Source organism: Monodelphis domestica, chromosome 5, assembly GCF_027887165.1.
Source record: "Monodelphis domestica isolate mMonDom1 chromosome 5, mMonDom1.pri, whole genome shotgun sequence".
Taxonomy (NCBI): Eukaryota; Metazoa; Chordata; class Mammalia; order Didelphimorphia; family Didelphidae; genus Monodelphis; species Monodelphis domestica.
In genome coordinates this window covers 30,397,920-30,408,820 of record NC_077231.1, presented here as the reverse complement: position 1 = coordinate 30,408,820, position 10,901 = coordinate 30,397,920, and the positions used below count along the sequence as shown (strand labels likewise).

The window sequence follows — 10,901 nt, the reverse complement described above, 5'->3', positions numbered from 1 at the left end:
AGCTAATATTGCTATACCCCTTCTGTGCTGGGCACTGCCAGTGAAATACCAAAGTCCTGTGATGGTGAACAATTGATCCTCCCGGGTGTGGGACATGTTTAAGCAGAGGAGAGTGATCTTACACGGTCACCCGGATAGTGTCCGTCTGGACCGCTGCCCTCAGTAACACGAAAACCTGAGTGCCAGGGTAGGGGAGAATGATGCTGACAGTCAGTCCGTTAGGGAACTTTCCTGGATTTAGGAGTGACCCCGGAGCGCGGTTGGCTGTAGGAGACAAGCATCTTCCCTGGCCCTCCCTTATAAAATGACCTCTGGGCATCCTGGAGGTAAACTGAAATCAGGGAAAGGAATCAAATGGGCCTCTAAGGCAGGCATGGAATAGCTTCCTTCTTCCCTGCTGTATCCTGCCACAGAGAAGTCCTTAGCTGGTTCCTGCACTCATTGCTTTAGCACAGACTGGGTAAATTTGAGGGGGAAGTGATTTGCCTAGGAAGTGTCTGAGGTGGCTTTTGAACCCAGATCTTGCCTACTCCAGGCCTATTACTGCTATTCACTGCTGCTCTGCTCCCCAGTCTGAGAAAGCCCAGAGATTGAGGTGATACACAGGCTCGTGGAGAAGTTCAGGACCCCATAGGCTTCCCACTGATCTGTCGCTCAGTCTTTCCAGAGGCTCATCACTGTGATGACCCAGGGATGTGCTTAGGGTAGCTCCTGTTTCTTTACCACTTAGCTTTCCAGCCCCACTGCCTTAGCAGTTACCTGTGCCTTGTTTTCTTGGCATCTTTTTTCCTGAGACTTTTTAATAGACTGGAAGGGAGACTTCAAGAGGGATCAGGCTCAAAATCAAGACTGACAGAAAATGGAAGACTTGTTCTCCCTAAAACCCCATCTGACTGGCCCGGGCTAGGCTCCCTACTGCTTTGATGTGTCCCACAGCCACTTGACTGATCCTTTTAAGAGGTTCCCATCCAGTGGAGCTTCCAAGGAGTCTTCCCTGAGCTCTTGGCCCTCCCTGCCCCATCCTTCAAAGGAGTACTTTCTGGTAACCAATAGCACCCCTGTGAAGTGTGGATGGTGTCTCCAGGATTTGCACTCCAGTGCTTTGAAAGGACCAGGAATCTCCCAGCAAAGGGTTTGTTTGGAGAAAGGTCCAGATGGGTGCTTAGCTTTGCATCCAGGACCCTGTCTCAATGGGTCCATTAAGTTGAGATAAAGTGGAATTGGAGAGGGGGGGTCCCAGTTTAAGAATCCCTGTCAGGGGCCCACTGCTTGGTGGCACCATAGAGCTCGGCCTGGAAAAGTCAGCCTCAGTTTCCCCATCAGTAAAATGGGGATAACAGCACCTCCCTCCAGGCATCTTATGAGGACCACATGAGAACAGGAAGCACCTGGTCATGGTAAGGCATACCAGTTGCCATGCTGTTTCCCATTGTTCATGAATGGACAGTGGAACAGGGAACAAGTCTTGAAGGCAGGGAACTGGTGTCCTCCCCCGGGCATTCCCCCTCCTCCTGGTCACAAGTGCCCAGTGACTGACTAGCCCTTTAAATCAATGAAGCAGACACCCGACCCGGAGCCTCCAGGAGAGTGGGGGCCATCCAGATAGCTTCTGAGCTGTCAGTAAGCGGGAGGGACCGCTAAAGGGATGAGGCTGCGTGGTCCAGGCTCTATTAGTTAGGTCCTGCGATCGCATCCGGACACAAACTGATGGGTTTTCAGAGACAAGAGCAGGACGGGACATGTTAGCTTCTGAGGCTGTTGCTCCGACCTTTGTAAGACACCCCCCAGCCCTCTGGGGGATGGCCCTGAAAAGTGGGGGATTGAAGGTACCCTGTGCCCACTAGAGCCCCAACGGAGGACTTCCCGTCTGGAAAAGGCAGCCGCCAGACTCCGAGGCTCTAGATCCTGCCATTTTCTTCTGTTATTGGGCTATAGAAGCAAGACCTAGCCAGGATCTTCTCCATTCATGCCCTGCCCAGTCCCGCCACCCTTACCCCAACAGCTCGGGGACATCTGTGGAGGCCCAAATTGGACACGTGAAAGAGAACCAAATCAAGTTTTCTGTATCATACTTTATCTGTCAAAGCTTAGGATACGTCCTTGGAGACGGAAGGGAAAGGAGAGCCCAGGAGGGAGGCAGGCTTCCCACAGGGCCCCCTGGAGTCCTGTTCCTTGGGTCACCTCCAGGCTTCATTTCCCCAAAGATGCCCTTCTTCCTGAGCCCTGCACATCCACTCACCACCGAGGAGCACCATTAGGAGACAGTCCAGGCAAGGGGAAGAAGGAAGCGCATCCCTGACTCCTTCCCCTTTCTTTCCCTCCTCATTTCTCTCCCCCGTCAGTCTGACGACTCCAGCTTGACTCCCCTGGGCACCAGGAAGATGGCCCCGTCGGTGGCCTGTTGCAAGGCGTACTCTTCTGGGGAGTAGCCGTTGCCAGCCTCGTCGTGAAGCCTGCGGAACACGTCTCGGTACAGCTCTGCCAGCTGCTGGCGCATGGCCCCCAGGGTCCGGTTGGCCTCCCCTCGGGCCCTGAGCAGCCGTTCCCGCTCATTGCCCAGCCTCTCCAATTCTCGTTCTAACTGCACGATGGTCTCCAGCTTCCTTTTCCGACAGTTCTGGGCGGCCACCTTGTTCTTGCCCCGCCGCCTGATGTCCCTGACCAGGGCCAGCTGGCTCTCGCTCAGTGGATACCTGGCGACCAGCTCGTTAAAGTCATCCACGGGTAAGTTGACGATCTTCTCGGTGGGGAAGGGGATCTTCATGGCCAGAGCCCTGCGCTCATCCCTGCTTCCCGTCTCCCCTCGCCCCGAGGGCTTGGCTCTTCCAGGGCACAACGGGGCGGGCTCAAAAGTCAAATGAGGATCAGGAGGCGGCATGGCATAGTTGGAATGGACTAGAGAGGCAGGCATGAGTGGGTAGGGCTGCTCCACAGGGAACATCTCCACATACTCTCTTCTCGGCCTCCCTGCCTCCATTCCCTCCATCTCCAGGGATTCTGCATCGCTATAGTTGAGGGATAAACCAGAGTCCGATTCAGGATCCTCTTGGGCTTTGATGGGTCCCACAGGCAGTCCCATGTCCAGCAGGGACAGGGATTTGGGGAGAGGGTCGCTGAGAAGTCCCGAGAGGGTCATGGGCTTGGAAACAGGAAGGGCCAGGCCGCCATATGCATAGGGAGAGTCGGGAACCAAGGCTGAGGGAGGGGGGAAGTCCTGGTAGAGACCCTCATAAGGGGAGGGGAGGTGGCTGCCGGTGTCGGGGAGAATTGGGCAAGGTCCGTAAGCAGGGGGTGGCGCTGGCCCAGAGTACGGCACTGGGGACTCAAAGGGTGGCTCATTTGGGATATCAAGGCCCTGTGGAAGGAAAGACCAGTCAATTCACGGTGAAAGAAGCCTTTTGTCCATCTTAGTCCACTTCTAGGTCTGAGCTGCCTTCTCCTATCCCTTCACCCTCCTCCATATTCCCCACCCTCATCCATCATCTATTCAACTCCATTCCCTCTAGTCCTTGTCTTCACTCAAACTTCCAAACCCTCCACCCCTCTCCGTCTCCGTCCCCTGCCCCTTCCTGCCCCTCCGAAGAATCACTTCAGCCCCAGACGCTCTCCTCCTCGGAAGACCCAGCTCCCTTGTCTTAGTGCCGAGCCTCTCTTAGATGGTTCTCCTCCCCTGCCTCTCCTCCCACCCAAGTGCCAGGGAAGTTGGGCTCCTACAGTGCTTCTACCCTCTCCTCTGGGCTCTCGCTGTGGCGAGGCAACCTGAGGATGCTTCCTGAATTGGCTCCCCAACCCAATAATCATGGCTGCGGTTTTTCTAAGCCTTCTCCTTGTCCCCGTGCCTTCTCGCCCGAGAGCCTTCCCATATTTCAATGAAGAAAGAGCCCAGGACTTCCCATCTCCAGGCCTGGCCCTCTAAGCCCTGAGCCACCGGCTGCCCCTTATTCACTAAGTTCTGACCAAAGCAGAGACCCTCCACCCAAGGTCCAGGGTCTTGTTTTTGTATTTTTAAAAATGGATAACTTTATTCCATAATTGCTTTCCTATTTTACTGTAAAAACACGATTCTGAGGAGGGCTTAGAAGGCTCCATTTCACTGCCAAAAGGGTTCAGGACGAGCATAGCAGGGCTTTTACACGGAAATGCAAATAAAGGTGGCTAGGGGGCACCCTAGGGCCCTGAGCACTGGGTCTAGAGTCAGGAAGATCCGAGTTCATATTTGACCCTAGATACTTGCCATGTGACCCTGGGCGAGTCACTTAGCCGCTGCTTGCCTCGGTTTTCTCATCTGCCAAATGGGGATAATATGAGCACCTGTCTGTCAGAGTTATCATGAGGGTGAATCAGGATCTATTTGTAAAGCACTTTGCAAAAATAAATGTGCTGCTTATTTATAGAAAACTCTTCTTTTTGTAGAACAGATACTAAGTCCTGATCCTAAGGCCGGAGAGCAGTAAGGGCTAGGATTTGCCCGGGTCACCCTTTTGAACCCGGGACCTCCCCTGCACGAGCTGCAGCAGTTTGGGTGAACTAGGAGATGGGCCAGTGAGGCAGGATGTCTTAGATCGTGGGCTTAGAAACCTAGAATTTGGGGAGACGAGGGGGGGGAGCGAGGGGGGGAGGGCCAGAAGGGGTCGCAGAGAAGGGTGGGATATAGGAGGGAAAAAGGACGAGTGAGGGAGAGATCTGGAAGAGGAGGATGCTGGGTGAGAACTAAGGAGAGTCAGAAGGGGAAGAACTGGGGATACAGAGTGGGCTGAGGCTGCCCCTGCTCCCATCCCGCTCCCTTCCATCTGCCAGCCAGGCCAGGCAGGGATGCAGTGAGCCTGCGAGGAGTACTGCCCCCGGCCCATGGCCAGCCGCCACCCCAGATCCCTGCCCAGCAGGGACAAAGTGCCCATTGTTCGGCTCAACAGATACCCCTTTGTCCGGCCAGCAGGAGGAGGGGACCCCTCAAAGGCCCCAGACTCTGTTACCTGGGAGAGGGCCCTGGTGAGAAGAGGGGGAAGGGGAGACGGAAGAGGGGGGCAGAGAAGGAGGTGAGAGGAAGCAGGGCATAAAGTGGCATGGCAGGGGGATTGAGGATGGGGAAGAAGGTGAGGAGAGAAAAGAGGGAGACGGAGCAAGAGAGCCTGGGTTCCTCTCACCCTTCACCCCACTCCCCCTTAATAACGCCCCCCTTGTTTACCTAGCCCAAGCCTCCCCCCATCCCCAGCCTGTCAGATCACCCATCCAGGCTTCCTGGGGGCAGCCACCCCCTTCCTTTCTAAGTGCCTGCGTTTTCTGGCCTTTGTGCCCGGCCCCCTCACCTGCAGCTCCGTGATGGACATGATCTCCTGCCAGGTGAGCTCCATCTCTCCCAGCTCGGGGGCCGCGAGCAGCGTCGCCCGGTTTCTGCTCTGCTGGGGAGGGCACGGGGGCATCCTAGCAGGCCCCGAGCCAGGAAAGGCTCCCCCCAAGCCAAGGTCGCCCGAGCAATCTGAAATGACGAGGGGAGAAGGGTGAGGATCTCAGCCACCAAAGCGCACCATCCATCCCCTGGCTTGTGCGGGAAGGAGCCTCTCACCCTCTCCTAACTCTCCGGCGTCCTTCTTGACCAGCAGGCTCCGTGAGCTGAGGAGTCCTTCCTATCGTAGGACCGTCTGCCTGCTTAGAGCCTATCCTTTGTTTCCGGAGAGACCTTCCCTCCTCCGATGCTCCTCACCCCCCAAAACCTCTTCTAGGCTCAAGGAAGGAGCCAGGACGCCCAGTTCTCTTCCCTCCCTCCTTCGGCCTCTCACTTCCTGGATCGAAACCTTTCTTTCTTCCCAAGACATGTAAGAGGGCCCGTCCAGAGGAAAGAGTCCATCACCACTGCTCCGTCAGCCAGGGCATCCCAAGCCTGGCCTGGTCCTCCCTCGATAATAGTCTGGCCCTCTCCTGTTCCCCCACCCTCGCCTCCTCCTGGCTGGGGGAGATAAGGGGTTATCAGCCCTAGGGCAGAGGAGGGTAGGGAAGGAAGATAGGGTTTCTAGGCAAAACCTCTGTGCCTGTGGCCCCAAAGGGGTCAGGCAGCACACAAACAAGTCTTTTCTATTTGTTTGTTTATTTTTAAACCCTTACCTTTGGTCTTAAAATAGATACTAAGGATCCAGTTGGAGGCAGAAGAGGCAATTGGGATTAAGGGACTTGCCCAGGGTCATACAACTAGGAAATATCTGAGGTCAAATTTGAACCCAGCACCTCACTCTGTATCCACTGAGCCACCTAGCTACCCCACAAACAAGTCTCTTTTTAAACTGAGATCTCTGCAAAGAGAAGCTGCCCCTCATTTTCCTCCTTTATTTTTTTATCATCAGGTATTTAAGAACTTATTTAAAAGTTCTTTTTACTATCTACTCTCCGTACCTCTCTTCCCTGTGCTATTTCCAGTTCCGCCCACCGTCAAAGAATACTTCTGGGAGATCCTTCCTCTCATGCCCATCCCCAATCTGCTTTTCTCTAAGTAAAACAGTGCCAGTTTAGCCCTCTTCTCCCCAGCCCTGCCTCCCTTTTCTCCTCATCGTTTCTTGGATGGGAGACAAGGGGAAGGTGAGGAGGAAGATTTAAGGAGAGGGAAGGATAGTCAAGATGGCACCCCATCACCTTCATGGAGTCCTCCGTCTGCTCAAGCAATAAGAAGCAAGAGAAAAATGGACCAGAGGGCTTGGAGGGAGACACTGAGAGGGACCTCTTCATGCTCTAGAGTGGGAGCCCCCATTAGTGGCAGCAAGAATACTGGAGGGGAAACTCCATTTCTGAGTCATCCTTTAGCCAGGAGAAACCCTCAATCAATAGGTCCTGAGGACAGAAATAGAGGCATCGCTTTAATGATCTCCAGAGTATGTTAGAAGCTGCCATTCCTAATCAACCATGGTTAATTAACATGGACTCTCTCCTTTAATTAGGAATAGCCAATAACCCACTTCAGTGAGTGCCAGAAAAGGTTCTTGGGTATGTTTAAGGGTCATTAGGGATAGGAATAAAAGTAGGAGAATTCTTTGCCATCTTACTAAAAGAAATGCCTATCAATGACTGGCCGGGCCCTTGCCTTCTTCACTTGAGATTCCCTACTTACAGTCCTCTATTGTCCCTGATCCCCTAGGATCATCCCATCCACCCTCTCCTTAGGAAGCTAATGTCTACAGAGATTAGATTTGCCCAAACTCTCACACAAATCTGGGACTGGAAAACTGATCCTGGGACTCCATATTCAGTGTTCTGTTTTGGTTTTAATCCCTTACCTTCTAAGTATCAGTTCTAAGGCAGAACAGTAGGGGTCCCCCAACTAGGAAGTGCCTGAGGCCAGATTTGAACCCAGGATCTCCTGGCTCTCAATCCACTGAGTCCCGTAGTTGTCCCCCCACCCAAGTGTTCCACACTGTCCCTGATCCTCTAGCCCCCTTGCTCTTCTCTAAGCACTCCTCAACATCATCGTCTTCCCTAAGCCTCCTCCCACCATGCCACATTGTCCTTAAACCCTTCTCTAGAGAAATCCCTCCTTGGGTTCCAGGCTGGGTGTAGTCATGGGATGAACCCCTATGTATCCTGGGGCCAAGTGGGTGGGGTGTTTGTGTTCTGTTCTTGATGCCATTTCAACACCGGAACCCCCAACCTCTGGCCCCCTGCTTTGGGTTCTGGCCGGAAATTGTGAAAAAGCAATGTGAATGAAGAACAGTCGCTCCTGGGTCCCTTTAAGGGCGGAGGGTGGGGGGGAGTGGAGGAAAAGGGAAAGGAGGATGCTGGGGACGATTCTTCCTTCATAGATTTACCCCCTCTTTCTTGCCCTCTCTCATCTGGGGGGGGGGGGGCTTCTACCATCACCTCCTTCAGGGGCTCAGCAGGATGGAGACTTGCAGTCCACCTACAGGTCCTTGGGCGAGTCCTTGAAACCCTGGCACTCTTGATTGCCTCATCTTTAAATGCAGATGGTGCCCTGCCTTGAGCTCTCTCTGGAGACCCAAGATCTAGAATTTTATGACGTTCCCCTCTCCCTGGGCCCCTTTCCCTGAGATCCTGCCTCTCTCACTCCTCTGGAAAGTAGGGATGTATCTCTGGGTTGGTACCCCATCTCTGTAAGGGAAATGAAGGGATTTGTGCTGGGGTGGGGAAGGGGTAAGGCTGTCCCCCTCTTGACCTGGTGATGGTTGAGCATCTCCCTCAAAAACATCTTTATCCTCATTGGCCCTTAGGCAGGAAAAGAATGGTCCAGACCCAGTGATCTGGGAGAGAGGGGAGGAAGAATGAGTAGATGGATGGTGAAGATCACTCTGAGGAGAAAGGTGTGGAGCATTGTGGGGAGAAGGCCAATGTTTAGTGGGGAGACAACTGGGAAAAAGACGTAAAATTCGTTCTGGAGTTAATTTCTTAGGGTCCTTCACCTGAGCGAGGGCTGCTGAGGGAAATCTGCTCTCCTTAGTCTTTTCCATTCTGTGCACAGCTCCGCTCTAAGGTTATTTTCTCCATCCTCTGGCCTCCATATTGAATGATCTCTTTCTTAGCCCACACAAATGAAAATGTAATAAACCCAGAAGAATAGAGGAATATCCAAGAACAGAAATGCCTTTCCTCGCAGGCTACCCCTTCCCCTACACTCTTTTCAGTTCTGCTCTGGACTTTTGTTTTTAAATAAAATTTCAAATTAAAAACCCATACCAGATTCTCTCTTAGGATCAATGTTGTGTATTGGTTCCAAGGCAGAAGAGCAGTAAGGACTAGGCAATGGGAGTTACGTGACTTGCCCAGGGTCACCTTGCTAGGAAATATCTAAAGCCAGATCTGAATCCAGGACCTCCCATCTCTAGGCCTGGCTCTTAATCCCCTGAGCCACCTCACTCGATGCCCCTTGCTCTAGACATTCTTGATGGGGTCTCTAAGCATTTACAGAAAGATCTCAGAGCCCCACATGAAGACAAGGAACCCAGAGTTAGAGTCCTCTAGACAGGGAACATCAAGACTTGAGAATTAGCGATGATGAGGAAAAGAAGGGAAAACCCCCAAATCCTGCTTCCCAGGGTTTCTGCTCTGCCCTTGAACCCAAATATCCCTGAATTCAGGGCTTCTTGTTTTTGTTTTGTAGCTCACCTACGGGCTACAGACAGAGGTAAGCTTCTCCCTGGAGGTGGTGGTGGTGGTGGTCAAGAAAGCTTGGCTAAAATGAAGAAACACCGGGCACGTGGAGAGAATGCTATCCCACGGACAAGGGTGCGGCAGGACCCCCCTGAGTCTTCCCTCCCCCAAGCCAGGCTCCATCTGGAAGGAACAGCTTTCCTCTTTCTCTTTTCCTCCTTCTGTTCTCATTCAGAATCTACTTTCTCTGCCTTTTCAGAAGGTCAGAGAATAAACTGAGGCATGGAACCCGGGCATCCCGGGTGGACCCATTTCTGCTGCCACCATAACGCACCAATTTAACCTATCTGGTACCTTGGTGGGGGCAGTGATGGGGCCATGCATGGATGGATGGATGGATGGATGGATGGATGGATGGATGGATGCATGGATGGATGGATGCATGGATGCATGGATGGATGGGTGGTCCATGCTGAGGTCCCTCGTTCTCCAGCGATGGCACCATGACTCCTCCCTCCCTCGTTCCCCTCAGGCCTCTCCCAGTGCTTTTGGAGAATCTCTCCAATAATCCATCCCCATTTCTATTTCTTGAGTCACAGCCTCCGTTTGTGTACGCTGCCTCCTGAGGGTCTCCAGGCATGGAGCCTCCATAGATTGCCTTCCCAAAGGCCTGATCTCCGGGCTTGGAGTGAGAAAGTGTGTGATCTCTGGGAAGCTGGAATGCTCTGTGGCCCGCTTCCCCCGAGAGCCCCCTTACCTGTGGCAGGGTCCAGGCAGAGAGGGGAGCCCGGTCTCTCTTGGTCCTGGGTCTGGGAAGTAGAGGGAGGGGCCGACCCCCCCGGGTCACTGGGAGGACAGGTGGAGAGCCCTTCCTCGCAGCATGGCCAGGAGCTGAGTTCAAGGGCTCAGGGCGCTGAGCCAGAGGATCCCGAGGGAGCTGAGCGTCCTCTCCAAAGCCCCCAAGCTGTGGGTGATCTGTCCCTCCTCCCAGCCTCCCCCTTCTCCCTGGGCCCTCCTCTCCTCCTGCCCCTTCTGGCTGACAGAGGAAACTTGAGCCCTGTGTGGTTTCTGCCCACACCTCCTACTCCACCTCCCTGCCCTCCCCTTTAGTGGGCAGCCAGCGGGGCTCCATTTCTGCCCTTCTGGCCATGGACGCGCCCCACCTGAAGTGGCCTGCCAGGCTCTGGCCTCCCTGCTTCTTGGGGGAGTGATGGAAGTGGGGAGGAGGAGATGCCAAGGGCCCACCCGTCCAGCCTCGGGCTCCACCGGCCTGCCCTGCTGGGCCAGAGCACCTGGGCCCCTCTGGGCCATGCAGGGGGCGCCCGGGCGCCTCCAGGCTTTGATGTGCCTCCTCCCCTCCCCCTGCCTCCAATGGCCTGGGACAAAGGCCTCTTTCTTGGCCCGAGTGTGTGTGTGTGTGTGTGTCTATGTGTCTGTGTGTGCCTGTGTGTGTGTGTGTCTGTCTGTGTGTGTGTGTGCCTGTGTGTGTGTGTGCCTGTGTGTGTGTCTGTGTGTGCCTGTGTGTGACTGTGTGTGTGTGCCTGTGTGTGACTGTGTGTGTGTGTCTGTGTGTGCCTGTCTGTGTGTGTGTGACTGTGTGTGACTGTGTGTGTGTGTCTGTCTGTGTCTGTGTCTGTGTGTGCCTGTGTGTGTGTGTCTGTGTGTGCCTGTCTGTGTCTGTGTGTGTGTGTGACTGTGTGTGACTGTGTGTGTGTGTCTGTGTGTGCCTGTCTGTGTCTGTGTGTCTATGTGTCTGTGTGTGCCTGTGTGTGTGTGTGTCTGTCTGTGTGTGTGTGTGCCTGTGTGTGTGTGTGCCT

General features: G+C 54.1%; 1 protein-coding gene across 3 annotated transcripts; it reads right to left on the bottom strand.

Moving 5' to 3' along the window:
* Positions 1 to 1,918: 1,918 nt before the first annotated feature.
* NFE2 (nuclear factor, erythroid 2) lies at positions 1,919 to 10,101 on the bottom strand. Of its 3 annotated transcripts, none has more exons than XM_056798003.1 (3): positions 9,842 to 10,101; positions 5,307 to 5,476; positions 1,919 to 3,355 (listed from the first exon to the last, which is right to left on the bottom strand). In XM_056798003.1, exons 2-3 carry the CDS (start codon positions 5,418 to 5,420, stop codon positions 2,339 to 2,341), a joined length of 1,131 nt encoding a protein of 376 aa, XP_056653981.1. In that variant the 5' UTR covers positions 5,421 to 5,476; positions 9,842 to 10,101; the 3' UTR covers positions 1,919 to 2,338. The 3 variants fall into 3 exon arrangements, with proteins under 3 accessions (XP_056653981.1, XP_056653982.1, XP_056653980.1); XM_056798004.1 differs by lacking the exon at positions 9,842 to 10,101 and adding an exon at positions 5,778 to 6,020; XM_056798002.1 differs by lacking the exon at positions 9,842 to 10,101 and adding an exon at positions 5,564 to 6,008.
* Between the last annotated feature and the right edge of the window lie 800 nt (positions 10,102 to 10,901).